The sequence below is a fragment of the Hemitrygon akajei genome, chromosome 4, assembly GCF_048418815.1.
Source record: "Hemitrygon akajei chromosome 4, sHemAka1.3, whole genome shotgun sequence".
NCBI classification, from domain to species: domain Eukaryota; kingdom Metazoa; phylum Chordata; class Chondrichthyes; order Myliobatiformes; family Dasyatidae; genus Hemitrygon; species Hemitrygon akajei.
In genome coordinates, this window is record NC_133127.1 from 145,689,703 (window position 1) to 145,712,702 (window position 23,000).

Below are 23,000 nucleotides of genomic sequence, written 5' to 3' on the forward strand. Positions count from 1 at the left end.
AATGTAACCTTTTAACCAAAATAACCATATTTTTTAAAGTTTTTGTTACAACATCAGTTTGGGCTTTCAAAGGGGAATTGGGAGGGCACTTAAGGAATGTGAAAGTGACTGATGGTGTTGCAATGCTTAATTAAACTTAGCTCTGTTTCAGGAAACTTTCAATAGCAGCCCCAAATCAAGTGGAAAGGAAGCAGTGTTGCCTAGAAATGAACCTACTCAAAATCGGAAACGTAAGAGACGTAAGGGTTGCTTAGGGGGTTGCTTCGGTGTTCACACTTCTGCTGCGTTGGTGAGTAAAATAGCCAAATAAATGAAATGTGGTTTACAAATTTACATATTCATCTCCTTAGACATAGTGACAGTGGATGTTTCAGGCTAAGATGTTGACTGTACTCTTTTCCGCAGATGCTGCTTGGCCTGTTGTGTTCCTCCAGCATTTTGTGTGTGTTGCCAGTCTAAGTCCATTTAGTGGAATTAACTCTTTGATTAAGGCACTGAGATTGTATTGCTTAGCTTGTCTGTAGATTTGGAGGTTCTTGCAGAGTGAACATTGGTGATATGTCTTCATTTCTTTGGGCTGTGTATTGTAGGCAGTACATGGGACAGCACTGCTGTCTTGTCTATGTCTTGGTTTTGTGTCTGGTTTAATGACCTGATATTCAAACATATTTTTCCTCAGAGAGCCACAGGCTGTGATGTTGTACTTAAGGCAATGTTGAATTTCATTATTTTGTTGTAAGTACTATATGGTTTCATTTCATTTCATTTTTCAATCTTTTTATTGATTTTCCAGTAAAAAATACAAATCAGAGGAGAAGTTTAGCAAACAGATAATACAAAAGACGTATAAACAGCAGTAGAGCAAAGTATATATTATCAAAATCAGATAGGTATAATGTTAGGCTGTTATATATACAATATAATCAAGAAACCACAACTCCTCTTAACAAATTGTAAAAAAAAGATTAGAAAATTTTATTTAATAAAAGGAAAAACCCACTAAACTACAACATTTGTAAATTGGAATAAAAAAAAGAAAAAAAGAAAGATTGGGCAGTCCACTTGAGGAGAAAAATAGAAGAAAAAGAAAGAGAAAAAACATCCTTCCCGTCACCTCCGAACCTTCACGGATAAGGATTTTCCCTAAAGAGAATAAAGAAAAATAAATAATTAAAAATAAGTTAAATGATATGAAAATATTGAATAAAGGGTCACCAGACTTGCTCAAAATTAAAAGGTATATCAAACATCTGGCTACTAATGTTCTCCAAGCTTAGACATGACCTAATGGAGGAGAGCCAATAAAAAACAGTAGGCAGATTAGAATCTTTCCAGTATAACAAGATAGCTCTCCTAGCCAGTAAAGTTGAAAAGGCTATCACATGTTGAATGGAAGCAGATACTCTACCTACTTCCTCTGGAATAATCCCAAAAATTGCAGTAAGTGAATTGGGTTGAACATCCACATCCAAAACTTTAGATAGTATTCTAAACACATCCCTCCAAAAATTATTTAAGCTTACACAGGACCAAAACATATGAGTTAGAGTAGCTACTTCTGTGTTACATCTGTCACAAATAGGGCTTATATTAGGAAAAATATGCACCAATTTATCTTTGGACTTATGGGCCCTGTGTACTATCTTAAACTGAATTAAGGAATAGCGTGCACAAATAGATGAATTATTAACTAGATAATAAATTTTGCTCCATTGATCATCTGAAAGTGAATTTTGAAGTTCTATTTCCCAAGTGTGTTGAACCCTATCGTGAGGCGACATGCGAGCATTCATTAACTATTTATAAATGATAGCTATTAATTGTTTTTGAAAAGGTTTAAGCTGAAAAATAGCATAAGCCAAATTTGAAGAGTAGGCCAAGGGAGAAAATCACATAAAAAATTCTTAACCTGTAAGTATCTAAAAATATGTGTATTAGAGATGTCATATTTATCCATTAACTGGGAAAAAGACATTAAACAATCCTGTAAGAACAAATCTAAAAACGTTTTTATTCCCTTAGTTTTCCATGTTAAAAAAGCCTTATCCAGAGTTGATGGTTTAAAAATAATTAGAATAAATATTACTAGAGTAGAAAATTATTCAATTCAAAAAATCTACGAAACTGAAACCAGATTTTTAAAGTATGTCTAACAATAGGGTTGAGAGCTTGTCTACCTATTCTGGAGAACAAAATAGGAAGGGGAGTTCTAAATAAAGAAGCTAAAGAAAACCCCATTACCAAATTTTCCTCCAAATGTAACCATGAAGGGCAATCCTGGTTATCTATATTATAAATCCAAAAAGTAATATAATGAATATTAATTGCCCAGTAATAAAATCTAAGGTTTGGTAAGACCAGTCTTCCATCTTTTTTTGATTTTTGCAATAAAAGTTTATTCACTCTAGAGCTTTTGTTATTCCAAACATAAGACAGAATCATAGAATCTATCTTATCAAAAAATGTTTTTGGAACATTTCAGTATAAAAATTTCAGTAAAATAACCATCTTTATAGCATTTATTCCATCTATCAATGACATCGACATAGGCAACCATTTAGAAAGTGCTTATGAGTATATTCAATTAGAGGGGAGAAATTATACTTATATAGGTCTTTAAAATTTTTAGTAATTTTGATACCAAGGTAAGTGAAATGGTTTTTAGCAATATTAAAAAGTCTTTGATCATAATAATCAGAATAATTATTAATAGAAAAGAATTCAGTTTTGTATAAATTAAGTTTATATCCAGAGAAAATACTAAATTCCATAAATATAGATAGCATAAAAGGAATAGATTTCCTAGGATTTGAAATGTTAACTAATAAATCATCCGCGTATAATGAAACCTTATGTAATTTATCCCCTCTCTTAATACCCTGCACAGAATTAGAATCCCTAAGAGTGATAGCAAGTGGTTCTAAAGCCGAATTAAATAATAAAGGACTAAGAGGACAACCCTGACGGGTTCCTCTATATTATCTAAAATAAGGTGACTTTTGATTATTAGTTATAACTGCAGCCTCCGGGGCATGGTAAATCAATTTAATCCAGGAAATCAAGTCAAGTCAAGTCAAGTCAAATCAAGACACCAGGCAGTGATGCAGCTGCTCAGGATGCTCTCAATCAGCCCCTGTAGAATGTGATGAGGATGGGGGGGATGGAAGATGGACTTCCCTCAGCCTTCACAAAAAGTAGAGATGCTGCTGGGCTTTATTTGCTAAGAGCTGGTGTTGAGGGACCAGGTGAGATTCTCCTTCAGGTGAACACCAAGAAATTTGGTGCTCTTTACGATCCCTACTGCGGAGCCGTCGATGTTCAGCGGGGAGTGGTTGCTCTGTGCCCTCCTAAAGTCAACAACCATCTCTTTTGTTTTGTTCACATTAAGAGACAGATTGTTGGCTCTGCACCAGTCCGTTAGCTGCTGCACCTCTTCTCTGTAAGCTGACTCGTCCTTCTTGCTGATGAGACCCACCACGGTCGTGTCATCAGCGAACTTGATGATATGGTTCGAGCTGTGTGTTGCAGCACAGTCATGGGTCAGCAGAGTGAACAGCAGTGGACTGAGCACACAACTCTGGGGAGCCCCCGTGCTCAGTGTGATGGTGTTGGAGATGCTGCTCCCAATCTGGACTGACTGAGGTCTCCAGGTCAGGAAGTCTAGGATCCAGTTGCAGAGGGAGGTGTTCAGGCCCAGTAGGCTCAGCTTTCCAATCAGTTTCTGAGGGATGATTGTGTTGAATGCTGAACGGAAGTCTATAAACAGCATTTGAACGTATGTGTCTTTTTTGTCCAGGTGGGTTAGGGCCAGGTGGAGGGTGATGGCAATGGCGTCATCTGTTGAGCGGTTGGGATGGTACGCAAATTGCAGGGGTTCCAGTGAGGGGGGCAGCAGGGTCTTGATATGCCTCATGACGAGCCTCTCGAAACACTTCATGATGATGGATGTGAGTGCAACGGGATGGTAGTCATTTAGGCAGGACACTGAAGACTTCTTCGGCACGGGGACGATGGTGGCGGCCTTGAAGCACATTGGAATGGTGGTGCTGCTCAGGCAGATGTTGAAGATGTCAGTGAGAACATCTGCTAGCTGGTCTGCACATCCTCTGAGCACTCTACCAGGGATGTTGACTGGTCCAGCAGTCTTCCGTGGGTTGACCCTGCACAGGGTTCTTCTCACTTCGGCCACGGTGAGACACAGCACCTGGTCATTTGTAGGAGGGGTTGACGTTCTCGCTGCCACGTCATTTTCCGCCTCAAACCGGGCGTAGAAGTTATTCAGCGCATTTGGGAGGGAGGCATCACCTGCACAGTCAGGTGATGTTGTCTTGTAATTGGTGATGTCCTGGATGCCCTTCCACATGCGCCGCGTGTCGCCGCTGTCCTGGAAGTGGCTGTGGATTAGCTGGGCGTGTGCACGCTTTGCCCCTCTGATGGTTCGGGACAGTTTGGTCCTTGCTGTTGTTAGAGCTGCCTTGTCGCCTGCTCTGAAGGCGGAGTCACGGGACCTCAGCAGCACACGCACCTCTGCGGTTATCCATGGCTTCTGGTTGGCACGTATAGTGGTGGTCTTGGACAGAGTAACATCATCAATGCACTTTCTGATGTAGCTGGTCACTGATGCTTTGTACTCCTCTAAGTTGGTAGAGTTGCCATCGGTGGCAGCTTCCCTGAACATGTGCCAGTCAGTGTGCTCAAAGCAGTCTTGAAGAGCAGAGATGGCTCCTGCTGGCCAGGTTTTCACCTGCTTCTGAACTGGTCTAGAGCGCCTGACCAGCGGTCTGTATTCTGGGATTAGCATTACGGAGATGTGGTCTGAGTATCCGAGGTGGGGGTGGGGCTCTGCCTGGTACGCGTCGGGGATGTTTGTGTAAACCAGGTCCTATGCGTTCTCCCTCCTCATTGCAAAGTCCACATACTGTTGGAATTTGGGGAAATAAATCCCAGGCCAAAATTAAACCTCTTCAAAACCTAAAATAAATAAGGCCACTCCACCCTATCAAAGGCTTTCTCTGCATCCAGAGATACAATACATTCAGATTCTTTGACTGAGGGGGAATAAATGATATTTAACAACCTTCAAATATTAAAATGTGAGTACCTATTTTTAATAAATCCTGTTTGATCATTTGAAATAATATTAGGCAAAATATTCTCAAGACTATTAGCTAGAATATTAGAGAGAATTTAAAAAACTACATTCAATAAAGAAATAGGTCTACAGGATACACATTCCAGTGGGTCTTTTCCTTTTTTAGGAATCAATGAAATAAATGCCTCATAAAAATAAGTGGCAGGTAACTTTTACCAACTGGGTGGAGACTGGGAGGTACACGCCTGTGTAGGTCTGACAGGACCCCTCCTGCCCCTGAGGCCACATCTGATGGCCAGGATGATCCAAATGGTCTGGTGGAACACCTCAATGAACGATGGATGCAAGATTAAACTGGACAGCATTGAAGATCTCCCTTTCAGGCCATATCCTTCTCAGTTCACCAGGTACTGCACACCCCATCCTTGGTGACGTGAATCATGTGCATGGGACCACCTTACAGCATCATTGGCTCTGGAGGTACAGACTCAGCTGGATTGAATGATCTGTGGAAAATGGGCCTAAGGCAGGACACATGGGAGATAGGTGTGATCCTAAGGGATGGTGCTAGTGGAGACAGCAAGTGACTCAATTGATGAAATGGGTAATTTTAAAGGGACCGGTGAACTGGGGCGAGAGCTTTCAGCAGTTGATGTGCTGGGGCAGATCTTGGAGGAATAGCAGACAAGGTCCTCAGGCCAGAGTAGTCTGGTGGGATGCCATTGGCAGTTGGCCTAGTGGCAGTAGGCACCATTGGCAGCTTGGATGATGCCCCTTATCCTCTTCCAAGCATTCTGGCATCGGTGAACCAGGGCCCTGATGGATGGAACCTGCACTTTTGGCTCCTCTATGGAGTTCAACAGGAGTTGGTAGCCATGAAGCACTTCAAAGGGTGACACACCTGTGGCAGAGGAGGTGTGTAGATTGGGGGACAGTTCGGCCTAGGACAGATTTTTCTTTCACGTGGAAGGGTTAGAGCTGGCGAAACACCATTCAAACTTCACCACTTGTTGATTGGCTCTATCTGATTGACCATTGGTCTGTGGATGATGGCCAGAGGACAAACTCACTGAGCTGCAGAGCAGGGAGCAGAAGGCTTGCCAGAAATGGGCAATGAATTGTGAGCCGGGGTCCGACACAATGTCCTGAGGGAAACCATGGAAGTGAACTTCATGCAGGAGAACCAGGTCCTTGTCTCAGTGGCTGATACAGTTTGGGAAGGGTAATGAAGCGGGCTGCCTTGGAGAACTGTTCAATCACTGTCATGGTCACCATGGCCACATTAGAAGAGCTCATGCTCTTGGGGAGGGGGGTGGTGTTGAAGGAGCTCTCTCTGACTGTGGTCATGTTGATGATGTTGGTCCTGCCACCTGAAAGGGTTCTAGGAATGGGGTTCTGGCTGATGATCGACAGGGTTGTTCTGTGAGATGCTTGTCAATTCAGAGGGGCAGAGTATTGATGCTTTTGAAGATGGTGGGTATTTCCTGGCTGGACAGCTTGTCTTTCAAGCACTCTGAGAGGCCGTAACAGCAGTGAGCCTGCAGCGCTTTTGCATTCCGGCCATTCTCCACTGCGAGGATCCTGAATTCCATCAGCATGAGGCCTGATGAAGATGAAGTGTTCGATCTACTGCCCCCCTTCCACGTCTGGTATAGTCGAAGACCTGATACATCTGAGTGGAGAGTTCCTCATATTTTTTGCAAACGGTAGTTTTATTGCCCCAGTCAGTCAGAGCTCGCCCAGTCAGGAGAGAGATGACGAAGGCAATCTTGGCTCAGTCCGGAGAATACAGAGATGGCTGAAACTCAAATTGTAACATGGATTGGGACAGCAAGTTAGGGCATTGGGTTGGGGATCATTGAAGCATCCGAGCACCATAATCCGGGGTCCCACAAGAAGTGGTTGACTGGTGAGGTGTTGCTGAATTGAGACAGAGAGTTGGTTGAAAGTGGGGAACAGATGGTTAATGGTTTTGTGCTTTTTTGAGATCATGTACTGCAGTTGATGGATGACTTCCTTTAGGTGAATGTACTCTGCTGGGTCAACCCATCCTGTCAGGAAATGTAGGGGAGGCTTGAGCCAAAAGTAGAGCAGTGGAGATGATTTAACAGTATAATCTTACAAGCCAAAAGGGGGGGGGGGGGCACAAAATAAGAGGGAACAGATATTTAACCCGACAGGGTAACTAAAAGCCAGGAGCAACTGGTTGAGGCTGGCTGGTTTGATAGGTGAACAAGTGACGGTGGATAAGAACTGGGATTAAAAAGCCTGCAGTGATGAGTTGTAAACAAGTGACAGGTGACTCCTGTCAGCAGGGTGGTGTCTGCCTGGGTGGGTCTGACAGAATAGGAGAGACTTTTTTCCATTGATTTAAATATTACACCTATTTTGCCATCTGTTTGAGCAAACAAATTGATGACTTAGAGCTTGGCCTACAAAAATACACAAACACCAGCATCATTTCTGTATTGGATGAGATGAGTTTAGCTCTGGAATAGAAGCATTGTTGGTTGAGCAGTGCCATTTGCCCTGTAGAATAGCTCCACACTGACCGAAGTATGTTGGAGAAATGTTACAGTGCCTCAGGGAGAAAGATTCAGAAAGAAGTTAGAGGAATAGCACTGCTTTACCTAACACCAGTTTGCAATAACGTTGGGTCAATTGAGAAAATTTGTCTAGTGTCTTAGATTGTGTGCCATTATGTACAAAATGAAATATGGATTCAAGTTTCTGTTTGCCAAAATTGAGAGGTGTACTCTACAGTTTGGTTTGGTTTGTCCTAGAAACAGAAATCACTGCTCCCATAACATTCTCCTTAAGATGCTAATCTTTTTGTAGATTGGAATTTCTTTATGATTCAAGCAACAATCCGGAAATTATTTGCTGAGATGTGATTTATATTATTAAGAAATGTATTGCAAGAAGCACTCTCAGCAAAACCTTAGATTTCATTTTTTCTGTACTTGTCCTGTACTTTCAGTTCCTGATAACTTGTTCCTCCCCTGTTGAAGTCGAATCTGAATAAAACTCAGGAGACTAGCTTTTTATAATTACAACAGTTTATTGTGCACCCTCCTGCAGGAGTGTGAGACCCAGTTGTCAAAGGGAAGGCACGTACGTACTGCCACCATTCGACAAGTGGGCCCGTTCCCTCAGGTTACGACCGTATATTTATACATAGTAAGCCCCATTCATTACTGTTGCAGGATGTTATTTGAACTGGTAAGCCCACCGAGTCTGTTGGTGCAAAACTTAGTTACAGACAAGAGAGTCTGCTAGATCAAGGCTTAATTACAGATGGATGTGCTGTCTAATCCTTATCAGTTATTCCCTTTGCTTGGCCTTGACTTAATTACAGCTGGATGTTCCTTCCTGTCGTTATCGCTGAGCCCTCCTCCTCTCTACTCGAGGGTGCAATGTACAATGTTAGCAAACTCTCAATGTCTCTCTGCTAGCCGGGGAGAACTGGTAATCAGTCTGTCTTAGCCGGATGCTGAAGACAGAGTTTACTTCAATTCAAAAATTCTGATTCAGTTCCAATTATTCTTTTAGGCAGAGGTTACATAGGTTCAAAATGATTATTTCTATATCCTCAATTCCTCACTCACACCCCCAATCTAAGTTTTCCCCTTTATGAGGACAAATCTATTGCTCACAACATTCTTCCCAATCAATGAGATGGCACACAGGTTACTCTTTCCCCTAGCCCAGCACCATTTGCTGCTGCGAATTCACTAAGTACAGATCCCATTTTAAATCCACCATCCAGAAACACTTTATGGATTGACTTTCAGATGAACTGGTGCTCTGTTGTCATGGGGTTATAGAGTAATACAGCACAAAAACAGACACTTCTGTCCAACTCATTCATACTAACCAAGATGTCCATCTGAGTTAGTCCAGTTTGTCTGTGTTTGATCCATAGTTTAAAATGTCTTTTACATGTTATTGTATCTGTGTCATCTACTTCCTCTCGGAGCTCGCTCCATAAACACACCACCTTCTGTGTGAAGTTGCCCTTCAAATCCCTTTTAAGTGCTTTCCCTCTCGTCTTTAAACCATTCACTCTTGTTTGTTGATTTCTTTTCCCTGGGCAAAAGATAGCAATTTATATCCTCATATCTAATCACTCATATGATAAGAGATGGAACACACTCAAAAGGTGTGTGTTATGCTCCTGACTTGGGAATGATCCAAAGAGCATGTTCAGGTTAGAAGGAGGGCAGGTGAGAGGTGCCTCTTTCTACCGTTTGGTCAGTTTATGGTAGAAGTGGAAGATGGATGTGAGATTGTATACGAGTGCACCCTGGGATCCTTGTGAATTCCATTGAATTCCATTCACTGGTTCTGTGACGTTTGAGCCCATGAACTGTACCACACGCTCCTCTGACTGAGTAAACATAACTGCAGAGATTGTCTCCAATTCTTCTGCAGGAAAGCAACCTCATTCCACAAAGGAGAGAGAGACTATCAACGTATTTTGCATGTGTGTATGCAATGGTTGACTTTTTGGTGATGGGATGAGGAACCGCATAATCATGTTTCCTATCTGACTACATTGTGAACATCATAAGGTTGAGAACAACTAGTGTGAAACTGCAAGGTGTTATTACTTCAGTGAGCCATCCTATCGTACACTGAAGTAATATCTTGGATTACAATTATATAACTTAACTGGTGAAATACAATTAAATGTAGAGGTCGAAAAAGTATCCTTGTGAATTTATATTATTAAATGTACACCCATGAACAAATATAATCAAAGATTGGTATTTAATTTTACTGACTTGTTCAATAATTGGAAAGGAATGCAAGTTCTGTTCTGGCTTTACTACGTCAGGTTTAACGATCTAGAAACTTGGCATTGGAAGCAGCACATTTGCAGTTAAGAGTGCGACCCAGGCTTCAGAATATTAACAAAAATTGGAAGCACTGATGATCAATAGAGGTTTGGATGTGCACATTCTAATATTATTAACATATCATTAACATTAAATGATCAAATTGATGAAGAGGATAAATTAGCCCGTATTTTTCCCAGTATCAATCCTGTTTGCGATAGATGCAAAATTGAGGTGGCCACTTTAACTCACATGTTTTGGTCTTGCATAAAGGTGGACAATTTTTGGAAAGATGTCTTTAAAACTTTATCAAAAGTCTTGGATCTGGACCTACAACCAAATTTACTTACAGCAATTTTTGGGATTATTCCATCGGAAACAGGATATATTCCTGTTTCCACTCAGCGGATGATAGCCTTTTCAACTTTATTGGCTAGGAGAGCCATTTTGCTTAAATGGAAGGACCCTAATTCACCTACTGTTTATATTGGCTTTCCTCCATCATGTCCTGTTTAAGTTATATTCGATATTTTCATATGATTTGATTTATTGATTTTGTACTGCCTCTCTTCCAGTTATTTTTTTTTCGAAGTTTTTGAATTGATCAGAAAGTCTTTCTTTTCTTGGTTTTACTCTCAGGATGGACTGCCCAGTCCTTTTTTTTTTGTTTTTGTCTGTGGAGAATAGTCGGGTTTTTTTCATATAAAAAATTCAAAAAGTCTTTTTTTCTTTTTATGAATTGATAAGAGGAGAATTAATTATCTTTTTCTTGATTATACATTCTATATCAGATTAATACTATATATGATTTTGCTAATGTTTATTTCACCTTCTGTATGTATTGTTGTTGATATGTATTTGAGATAATTCTCTTGCTTGTATATATGCTCTTTTTGAATCAATAAAAAGATTGATAAAGAGATGAAGAACTTGTTGGACTTGCATCTGGAGGACTATGGTGTAGAGTTTGAAGTTATACTGCAGCTATGACATGTTATTCTCCATTCCATAAGACCATAAGACAGAGGATCAGAATTAGGCCATTTGGCCCATTGAGTCTGCTCTACTATTTGATCATCGCTGTTTTATTATCCTTCTCAAACCCATTCTCCTGCCTTTTCCCCGTAACTTTTCACACCCCTAGCAATCAAGAACCTATCAACCTCCACTTTAACTATATAGGAAGACTTGGCCTCCTCAGACAATGAATACCGCAGATTCACCACCCTCTGGCTAAAGTGTACAGTGCATTCACAGGAATACACTGCACCAAGATGTCCATAATGTATTCCAAGATGAAGTTCAGTTTATTGTCATTCAACCATATACCTGTTTGCTGCAAAGTGAAACAATATTCCTCCAGACCAAGGTGCACAACACAGTACATGTAATTCACACACACAACATATAAAGTAATTTTGCCACAAGTAAATTAACAACAATAAGAGGCATTTACAACACAAGTTTAAAAAGTAAATATTATAAAGTTACTGGTGCTTCATGCCTGATGAGATCTTGGCAGTGGTAGGGAGTTCAGTAGTATTATTGAAAGCTGTTTCAGATCCAGCAGTTCTTGTCCTAATGCTCAGATACATCCTACCTAATTGTGGTGGGAGGAGGGGTGTGGTGGTCAAAGAGATTGTTGGATAGATGGAAAAGACATTCGCACTGCTAAGTGGCCTGTGTACACGGTGCTCCTGATAAATATCTCTGATGGATGGAAGACCGACCCAGATGATCCCATCAGCAGTCCTTGCAATCTTTTGTAGGGACTGCTGGTCAGATGCGTCACATTTTCTGTATCAGATATAGGACACTTTTGATGGTGCTCTTGTAAAAGTTAGTTATAATGGGGGGGGGGGCAGTGCTGGGGAAGCTTCACTCATCTCAATCTCCTCAGGAAATGGAGGCACTGCTGTGTTTTCTTCACCAACGTGGTGGTGTTGAGGGACCAGCTAAGATTGTCTGTTATGTGAACTCCCAGAACCTTGGTTTTCCTAACTCTCTCAGCCAGTCTGTTTGATTTACGTAATCTCAATTAACAATGCATTTGCCAGGAGTGCATCTGTTTTATAAATTACTGTTAGGGAAATTGAATGGTTGAAAACTCATGGTTACTTAGCTTTGTTTCAAGTGCCAAAGATTTATTATTTTTATTGCAAGTGAAGAGAGGCCCTCCATTGGTCAGGGTCGGTCACGGATGCTGCATCCCAGCTGCCTACATGATCCACAAGCCAGGGCAGTACAATATGGAGAGCAAGCTATTGCCCATGTAGCAGGCTTCCTTCTCTATGCAGCTGATGAATCCAAAGGAACAGCAGAGACCAGTACAGTCTGGCACCAGCAGTGTTGCAGCAGTTGCCAGTCAGCATTGAACTCAGCGTAGTACTGCCTTAGGGACTTCAGGTCTAAATGTTACCTCTGTGTTTATTCCTGAAGCCTTCCTCATGACTGACAGCAGAACTCTGAGATCAGAGTCTTTCTTCTCCTACATGAGCTGCCAACCACAGCTGGTGAGCTCCATCTGCCTAGAGCGACTGGTTTGATGGTGCTGCCACATGTGAATGCCAGGAGCTTGCCTTAGGTGTCAGAGGCAGATCTGCAGATGCTGGCAATCCAAGGCAACACACACAAAATACTGGAGGAAATCAGCAGGTCAAGCAGCACCATGATTCAACTACCTGATGGGCAGTTGATTGGCTCTGGGTTGTCCCATTATTTGAACCAGATGCCACGTTCACTCTCTGAGTCAGAAATTGCTGTAGCATTCTATGATCTAGTGTATCCAGCACAAATTGCCTCAGTACTGATAAGGTATGCTTAGCTGGCCAGTTATGTCTGTCAGACCATAGAAATAGAATTATGGTTGCATCACAGGATACCTAGTCATTTCTCCATTTTGTAATTTAATGAGTGACTAGTCTCCATTTTGTAACTGCTACTGTGTTTCTACATGTCTAACTGTGGAGACGTGCTTTCACCTTAGCTACCTCGAATGCATATTAACATGGAATCAATAAACACTTGCTGCAACAACATATGAAAAACTTATTAGAAGCGCTCTGTGGGTCAGCTAGCATCAGTGGACAGAGAAACTGACCTCACAGGATTAGCTTCAGACATTTAGCTTGTTTCTCTCTCCACAGATCATGTCAGATCTACAAGGTATTTCCCGACGTTTATTTTAATTTCTGATTTCTAGCATCTGGAGTTTATATTGTTTTTACTCTGTTCTCCCTCTAAGTATCTCAGTCATACAATCCAGCTGCATATTTGGCCATCAGTTGTACGCTTTACAGATGACAGTGTTGTATACACAGATTAATATTTCCTTAACTGGAAATCAGCAAACTGTGTAAAACTAATTGTTTTAACTAAAATACTGAAGTAAAAAGCTTAAGTAAAATTGTAAATCTTTCTGCTAATAAATGGCTTATCTTTACTTTGTGTGCTGTTACAGAAGGATTACAGGTTAAATTACCATCATGAGGGTTTCTTCTGGAGATGTTCATTTAGCGACAAGGAAGAGAAGTATCAACTTAAAAAATTCATTTACAGTAAGTGAATATAAATATTGAACATTGGGCAGTACAGCACAGCAACAGGCTTTTGGCCCATGGTAATTGTGCTGATGATGAACATTTATGTTTTGTAGAATCTCTTTAAGTTGATTGGGATCTGATAGTATGATGCTGCTCTAACCTTCCAGGATTAGGTGCTAACTGCAACATTTTGTTTCATCATTTCAATTTCCAGTATATGGTGAGTGACGTACTGGGAAATCCATGAGAATAGTCCAAAGCTTGTCTACCCATAGTATTCTACCCTGATCTTGGCATCAATTCCCTGTTGGACTCATCTGGACTCTTCCATTGCAATCTCATCAGTTGTTACTTTCAACACCAGTCAACTGGTAATATTGCCTCTGTAATGATTACTGGAACAGGATTCACACAGGACTGTCACCATTAGACTTTAATTATTCAGGCAATACACAATTGTAGAAATGACTAAGCAGGGTGGATATTCAACTATAGAAGAGCAATTCAGCTACACTGTCTCAACAAGCCCTGCAAATCTTTTCCTACTGTACTTTCAGCAAGCTCTCTTTCAAAAGAATCTGCCTCCAAATCTGTTCTCGGATCCTAATCCTGTCTTTCTTCTTCTTCGGCTGTCCATCAATTTCAATGTTTGACTGAGGCCTGGGCAAGGTTGTATGGGAGACAGGCAGTTGCCCATGCTGCAAGTCTCCCCTTCTCCACGCCACCGATGTTGTCCAAGGGAAGGGCACTAGGCTGATATAGCTTGGAACTGGTGTCGTCACAGAGCAATGTGTGGTTAAGTGCCTTGCTCAAGGGCACAATACACTGCCTCAGCAGAGGCTCGAACTAGCGACCTTCAGATCACTAGACCGACGCCTTAGCCACTTGGCTACAGGTTGCTGTAATTCCTGGTGGCAGCAGCAAGTGAGGACATGCCTCAGATGGTGGGGATCATTGCTAATAGATGCAGCCTTGCTGAGGCAGCTCCTCATGCAGATGCTTTCAGTGATGGGAAGGTCTGTGCCCATGATGAGCCACCTCCTACTTCAATAGGACTCCTAGGATTATGTAATCTGCAGATTTGGAAATTATACCCTGTGTAGCCATGTACAAATCGTAAAACATATATATATTAAGAGTAATGTTGGCCCTGGGGAACTGCACTATACACTTCTTTCAATCCTGAGAAGAAAATTGCATTACTGCTCTGTTTCCTTGTAACTAATTTTCTATTGATGGTGACACAACGGGTTTTATTCCATGGCCTTCAATCTCAATGGCACCTGAGTCCTTGAAGAGATATACAGTCCTTGGGCATCATCCCAGAATCTAATGCAGGGGTTCCCAACCTGGGTTCACGGGCCACTTGCTTAATGGTATTGGTCCATGGCATAAAAAAGGTTGGTCCTAAAGATATTTGTATGTTTATGGTCAGGCCCTCTCTAATGTCTCCCCTTCCCTCCACTCAGCAATTTACAGGACCTTGTCCTAGACCAAGTGAATCCACTTCTAGCATAGATAGCACTTCAAATATGGTCTAGTGAGCATCCTATGTAACTGAACAAAAGCCTTCATACTTTTATTTTAAAATTTCTTGTGCAGGTGTAGGTCATCTTATCAATGCTACAATGTCCCTGAAAAGTGTTGCTGTCGAATACAAAGTAATGTCTCTTTTCTGTATCCATCTTCTAGCCCACACGTTAAATCTCCTGATCAGTCAGATTCTGTAGTAAAGATATATTTGAGTAATAATCCAGAAATCAAAAGAGTTGAATATATTCCCATCTGCAAGAGGCTGTCTCATGAACAGACATCATGTGATATCACATGAACAGAGACTTACTCGATACATCTTCACTGCTTATGAATAAAACAGTCAGCTTTTATCCATTTATTCAATTCAAGTGCATATTAGTGGAGTTCTCCTTCAAAATCCATCTCAGTCCACAACTAGTGTGCAACAGATTACCTGTGAGGAACCAGGGGAAAAGTAGGAAAGGTGTTGGCATCAAAACTTCTTCTTGAACAATGTGACAATTTCACGCTGCCAGTTTGCACCCAGATGGAAAAAAATGCAAAGAAATATTGAGGTAAAGAAATAAACAGTTACTTCATCATTTTCAAATTTAGATCATGTCGCTGTTAAACTTGCGGTGGCTTTAATTTAACCTAATTTAATTTAGAGATACAGCACAGTAACAGTCCTTTCTGGCCCAATGCACCTGCACCATCCTATTAGAACCCCTGTGACCGATTAGCTGTTTAACTTTGCAATGTGGGAGGAAACCAGAGCATCTGGAAGAAATGCCCGGGGAGAGCATACAAACTCTTTACAGACAACAATGAGAATTGAACCCTAGTCACTGGTGCTGTAACACTATGTACTAACTCCTATGTTACCGTGTCATGCCTTCTTTAATAGCTTTTAATATCTGGTTGTAATTATTTAAATATATGTGCTTTCACTGGAATTGGCATCAGACTGTGCAAGCAACACTATTAATTGAGTTTTTAAGAGTTTGACATGATAATTGACCCAAGATTTCCATATCTAAGTTTATTTGTCATGTGTACATCAAAGTACATAATGAAACGTGTTGTTTGTGTTAACAACCAACATCCCAAGGGTATGCTGGGGCAACCTACAAGTGTTGCCACATATTCTGGCAGTAAACACATACCAGCGACAGAACTTGGACAGAATTCCCAGGAAAAGGTTTATTTCTAATTAAGCAGTACATTTCCAATTGTGAAGCCGTTAAATAGTAAGGAAACCATGAGCTGCTACGTCAACTTCCAATCCTGCTTTTAATGTGGTATGCCATTGATATTGTGGACTTATTGTTTAAGTGATTCCGAAAATGATTTCTTGCTTTCTCCGTTTAGTTTACCAACCACCTTTAAAATGCTGCGTGCACGCCTTTCATTCCCCATTTCCAAACGTTGAAGGGAGAACCACAAAAGAATTTGAATCCTCAATCTGTAAGTACTTTTCATTAAGCAAACTATTATATAACTGGCAATAAGGAGTATTTTTTCTTACATAACAACTGGTATTTGTGGTTAGCTCAGCTTTATCAGATGGAGCAATATTTCAGGTATCTACATTCATAAATCAAAGAGCTTTACATGTGAATTAAGATGACTATACACATTCACTATTTACCACACTCTTAAGGCTAAGGGTTTAGTCATTTGCCCAGCAGATTCTTCTACCATTGTTCTCTGAGTTTGGGCGGAAATCTCTGGATGGCAAAAAACAGGTTTAGCCTCACAGAACAGCATAAAAAACAGGTTTTTTAAAAAGCATTTGCTAAAACCTGAAAAAAGCTACAAATTAAGTAATACAAATAAAACATTGGCTAAAACATGTCTTACTGCCTCTGCCCCCTCTTTCTTTCCTCTCTCTCCATCTCCCACCCCCCTCCACCTCCCCTCCTCCTGTCTCCCCCTCTCTCCCCATTTTCTTTCCTTCCTTCCAGTCCTAGACCTCTCCCCCCACTGCTACAGTTAAATATCACATTCTTCATCTCTCCCTCCCCCTCTCCCTCCCTCACCCTCCCTCTCCCTCCCTCACCCCTTCCACCCCTTTCTCCCCTCTCTGCAAAAATCAAAATATTCTGTTAACAGCTTATTACAACTTACCAGCTTATTCTGTATGTACTGTTGGCTATTTCTTCTGTTGTGTACACTTTGATGTCAATGCCACCTTACTGATAACTCATTGACTTGGTGGCATTGTCACATAGAGGGATGCTTCATAAAGAAACCCGGCAGAATTTATTTTTTGGTTTGCAATTTGTTTAAATTGTTGAGTACTGATGCTGAATCTCCACAATACCTCAGGATAAGAAATGCAGTCAATGTTGGATTCAGTATGTGTCTTGTATTCTTGCTGATGGTATTTGACTGTACCTGAAGGAAATAATTAGTCTGTACTATCATGAGGTAACATCTTGCTCACCACTACATTTTACTTTTTACAATGAGTCAGTTTGTTCATTTGCTAGTTGCTGCACTAAATTTTATTAGATTATTAACACCATGTGCTTGTTTTTCTAGCGTACCGTAAATTGTGGAGTGCACTGATGTTCTTGGGAGTAACATTTGTAACAATTGGATTCCTCTGCATCATCTACTCTGCATGCTGTCAGAACTACAACATGTATAAAACAACTGGAGTAATATTCTTGATTGCTGGTAACTGAAAGTCTTATATATCTCATTTATTTACACTTCAAACCTTCTCAAATATTTTCACATTGGTTCATATTGTTTGCTCTAAATCTTTAGTGAAAAATATGACCGCTTCACATTTGAGTACAGTGGACTTGGGACACATCGAGACTAGTACATTTTGGCCGAACCAAGTGGCATCCCTCGTCACGTACGTGCAACCCTGTCCTTGAGATAATAGCCTACTGACTCCCTCTGAACCTCATCATCGGAGAGAGCTGTTTCTTTTAAAGCTGCAATCTCAGGATCTCGGTTTTGTTCCGCTATAAATTGTCTCCTGGACAAACATAAACATTTCTCATGAGCCTTGCTACTCAAATCTTGTTGAAACATGGTGGGTAGAAAAGTCTCTGATAAATCATCATGATCTGAACCCCTATTTTGGCTATCATGGGCATCAAAATCCCCCTGCCCAGAACTACCTGCGTTATCAGACTTTTAGTCATGCTTTGGGTTACTGCGCATGCGGATTAAATATCAGTATCCAGGTGTGGATCGTCAGCAGCAGGCTTGCTTGTTAGCTGCACTGCCGGAGAAACATCACCACCTGCAAGGTCATTACCAACAGCACATCCACATTCTTCATCGGTAATTCAGATTGTACCCCTATCTTAACAGGTCCTGATAACAATCCACAATTCAAAATCGCCTTATGCAAAGGTACGGACACGGTCCCCTTTCCAATACTTTTAACAATATTTACTTCGTCAGTTTTTGTCTTGGCACCAAATTTCAAAACACTGTCCAATATCAGTGACTGAAAAGCCCCAGTATCTCACCAGATCGTCACTGGGACTGGGGTTGACCCCTCTTTTATGGACACAAACCCATCTGAGACAAACCTATATAAATATAAGTGGTTAATAACTTCCCAATGTTTAATGTATAATGTGGCAAATACTAGATATTAAATATATATTTTACATTTTAATAATGAGAGTGATATTTACTAGAGACATCAACTAGATTAAAGTTAGCTGCTTAAAATTTATCAGAAAAAATTGCAGTCTTGTGGTGAACTACATATACCTGTCTGGACACGCCCCCTGCTGACTGCTCCTGTGGCTCCTCCCACGGACCCCGGTATAAAGGCGATTGGGGCCTGATCCCTGCCTTCAGTCTCCAGGATGTAGTATGGTGGTCAACTACTGCTTGTTCTTTCTTCCAGTCAATAAAAGCCGATATCTCGCCTCATGTCTCAGAGGGTTATTGATGGTGCATCAAGTCTTTAAAAAAACAGTGAAACATCAGAATCAGAATCAGGTTTATTGTCATCGGCTTGTGTCATGAAATTTGTCAACTTAGCAGCAGCAGTTCAATGCCACACATAATGTAGAAGAAAAAAAGATGATAAGTAAATCAAGAATAGAATATGTATATTGAATAGAATACAATGGTGCAACAAACAGAACTAATACGTATTAAAAAATTGAGGTAGTGTTCAAGGTTTTATTGTCCATTTAGGAATCAGATGGCAGAGGGTAAGAAGCTGTTCCTGAATCACTGAGTGTGTGCCTTCAGGCTTCTGTACCTCCTACCTGATGGTAACAGTGATAGAAGGGCATGCCCTGGGTGCTGGAGGTCCTTAACGCTGCCTTTCTGAGTCACTGCGCCTTGAAGATGGCCAGGGTACTTTGTAGGCTAGTACCTAAGATGGAGCTGACTAAATTTACAACCCTTTGCAGCTTCTTCCAATCCTGTGCAGTAGTCCTCTCATAGCAGACAGTGATGCAGCCTGTTTTATTTTGTATAAGTTTATTTTATTAACTCAAGTTAATGTACATTTTATTTTATATAAGTTTTACTAAAAATGTTTTAACTGAGTTCATTTTATCACTTTTGTACTTAGGTGTGAATTTCACCGTGTCAATTATCATGTACGCCGTTTGGATTTCAGCGGTATCTCAGATGATTGCGGGAAACATTGCTAATTGCACTTCCATTATAACCAACTTGAATTTTGGTGTAAATTATGGCTGGTCTTTTATGGCAGCTCCTTTTGCAGTATTGTTCTCTTTAATTTCTGGCTTACTTTTCATTAAAATTGCAGGTATGAAATGCAAGGAAAGTGATAACATCTTTTAAGCATTTTTGTAAACAACTATCTAAAAAAGAATTAAAAAATCATAATTGTATGCATTAAAATATATTAAAATATAGCAATGTTGAGACATTATAATTTGGAGACCCCTTATATTAATCAATTTATAATCGGAGGTAATTTTAAACTGCATCTCTACATTATGAATTTTCTAATGTGCCCATAACCTTTCATCTTTTATGAAAGGTTTGCACTCTGAGAAACTGCTGTTTTTTCAGAAATATAAAAGATTGGGCAATATGCAAATACTACTTTGATGCTGCACTTTCCTACGTGCAAAGAGTGGTACATTATTTCTTATAGTGACAATTCGATTTATAAATTGATAAGGGACTCTACAAAGGGTTTGTAACAAATTTCCAAAAGAATGTTGCTTTTAAATAATCAAAACTGCAAGGTAATTTCAAACTAATTTTTTGTTACAATCATCAGTTAGTTTAAAACTGAGCTGTTACTAGTCTCAGTTGACAAATCCTCTTTGGTTTCCTATGATGTGCATTGATGTTGATTGAAGATCCGGTCCTCTGACTTCAAGCGTTTTTGGCTACTACTTATACCACTGAACAAAATGCCGATGCAAAGAAGCAGGCAGGTTCAAGGCTCTATCTTTGATACTTTATTGTATTTCACACGTTTTGTTATACTTCAGATTCCACAAGTACACTTAAGGTATTTTATTTGCTTTATCAATGTTGAAATCTATCTGGCCACTCTTTAACTAATCCAATCATGTTATACCTCATGTCTCAATCATGCCTCACGTCTTAATAAGCTGGTAAGGAAGGCGGGCTCTGTCGTGGGCAAAGAACTGGAGAGTATAACATCGGTAGCAGAGCGAAGGGCGCTGAGTAGGCTACGGTCAATCATGGAAAACCCTGAACATCCTCTGCATAGCACCATCCAGAGACAGAGAAGCAGTTTCAGCGACAGGTTGCTATCGATGCAATGCTCCTCAGACAGGATGAAGAGATCAATACTCCCCAATGCCATTCGGCTTTACAATTCAACCACCAGGATTAAGATATGTTAAAGTGCCAGGGTTAGGACTGAGCTTAAGTTACCATTCAATGTATTTAAGAACTTTTTAAAAGCTATTTATTAATGCTTTTTGAGAGGGTGACTTTAGATGCATATCATACTTTTACTGAGTTAAGTATTGTATGTGATTAGTTTTGCTACAATAAGTGTATGGGACATTGGAAAAAATGTTGAATTTCCCCATGGGGATGAATAAAGTATCTATCTATCTATCTATCTACATTTGGTTCACTCTGTAGCATGATATAGTTCCAGTCCACTGACCTACAGTTCATCTTTCACATTATCATTATGGTCACTGTTCTGTGATTAGCCAATATATTGAGCTTTTCATAGAAATTAGAGGTTCAACAATTAATACAAACATGATCATGAATCAAACTTTCATAAATTTAACATTTAGCTTTAATTGTATTCATAATTATAAACATCTAATGTATTAATTCTGCAGATGATTCAAAGATTGCTGGTGGTGTCGATAGAAGTTTGGAAAGGAATACAGCGGGATATGGATCAGTTGCAAATATGGGCAGAGAAATGGCAGATGGAGTTTAGCTCAGCCAAATGTGAAGTGTTGCTCCTTGGTAGGTCAAATGTAACCAGGCAGTACACTGTTAAGAGCAAGACCCTTAGCAGTGTTGATGAACAGAGGGATCTTTGGGTTCAAGTTCATAGCTCCCTGGAAATGGCTGCACAGGTTGATAGGGTGGTTAAGAAGTTATATGGCATGCTTGCCTTTATTAGTCGCAGCATTGACTTCAAAAGTCAGGAAGTTACCCTGAGGTGTTATAAAATTTTAGTTAGGCAGCATCTGGAGTATTGCATATAGTTCTAGTCGCACCATTATAGGAAAGATGTCAAGGCTTTGAAGAGAATGCAGAAGAGGTATATCATGACCTTGCTTGGATTAAAGGGCATGTACTATAACAAGAGGGCTGTTTTTTCCAGAGTCCCAGAGACTGGGGGGAGACCTGATAAAGGTTTATAAGATTATGAGAGGCACAGGTAGTGGCATAGTGGCATCAGCACTGGACTTTGGGGTGAGAGTTCCAGAGTTTTGAATCTGGCTGGCTCCCTTGCACGCTCTCCATCTGTGCCTGGATTGAGTGTCGAGCTAGCAACTCAACCTCATAAGAAACAACCTAGCAAGGGGTGGGCTCCACCAGGTTTCAGATGCCCAAGACATGCTGTACAATGAGCATTCACCAAAAAGATCGGTGCAAAAAGCTTGTCATGACGGCACCCCGACGACTCCACCAGGAGTTAAGGGAACACACACACACACACACACACACACACACACACACACACACACACACACACACACACACACACACACACACACACACACACACACACACACACACACACACACACACACCAGACAATGTCTTTTCCCAACGTTTGAAATGTCGAATTTCAGAGGGCATGTATTTAAGGTGAGAGGGGGTCATTTCAAAAGAGCTGTGAGGGGCAAGTTTTTTTCACCATGGGTGTCTGGAATATGCTGTCTGGGTGGTGGTAGAGGCTGATACATTAGAGACTTTTAAGAGAGATGTAGATTGGCACATGAATGTGAGGAAAATTGAAGGATATAGACACTGTGTAGTCAGAAGAGATACAATTAGTTAGCTATTTGATTACTCATTTAATTGGTTCAGCACTACATTGTGGGCTGAAAGGCCTGTTCCTATGCCGTACTGTTCCATGTTCTATGTTAAATCATTCTTTCCGAAAAATACATCCTACGAAATCCTGAATGTGTCTTTGATTCTTTTACGATATGATAATCATCAATTTAAAAATTTACTGCAAAGTGTTTTTTTGTATTATAAAATAATAAAAATAGAGCTCCTAATGCATTTCACAATGAATACTACAACTGTATAGTGCACATAATTCAAATTATTTTCTCGGATGCAATTCATAAGTCTGGACAGTGCATTCAGTCTGTTGCTTTGGATGTCTTTTGATGAGGTATCCAGTTATACTCATTGTTAGAACTCCCTCACTCAACCCAAACACCTCAACACACTGAGGTGCTTTTCAAAACTCTCTGTTCTTTCCATCCCTACACTCTCCAAACTCAGCCACTCTTTGCCCCTCGCCAAGCAACTTACCCCTTTTATATTCCATTACCTATTAAATCT

At 40.5% G+C, this 23,000-nt stretch overlaps 1 protein-coding gene across 2 annotated transcripts in view; it reads left to right on the forward strand.

The window, feature by feature from the left end:
* Positions 1-21,066, forward strand: part of LOC140726746 (transmembrane protein 182-like) — a 54,134-nt gene extending 33,068 nt beyond the window's left edge. For both annotated transcript variants that reach the window (XM_073043528.1, XM_073043527.1), the window contains exons 3-7: positions 152-289; positions 13,394-13,490; positions 16,362-16,457; positions 17,538-17,675; positions 19,561-21,066. In XM_073043528.1, coding sequence (XP_072899629.1) covers positions 152-289; positions 13,394-13,490; positions 16,362-16,457; positions 17,538-17,675; positions 19,561-19,796 — 705 coding nt within the window. In that variant the 3' untranslated portion in view covers positions 19,797-21,066. The remainder of the gene's footprint in view (positions 1-151; positions 290-13,393; positions 13,491-16,361; positions 16,458-17,537; positions 17,676-19,560) is intronic.
* The last annotated feature ends 1,934 nt before the right edge of the window (positions 21,067-23,000 follow it).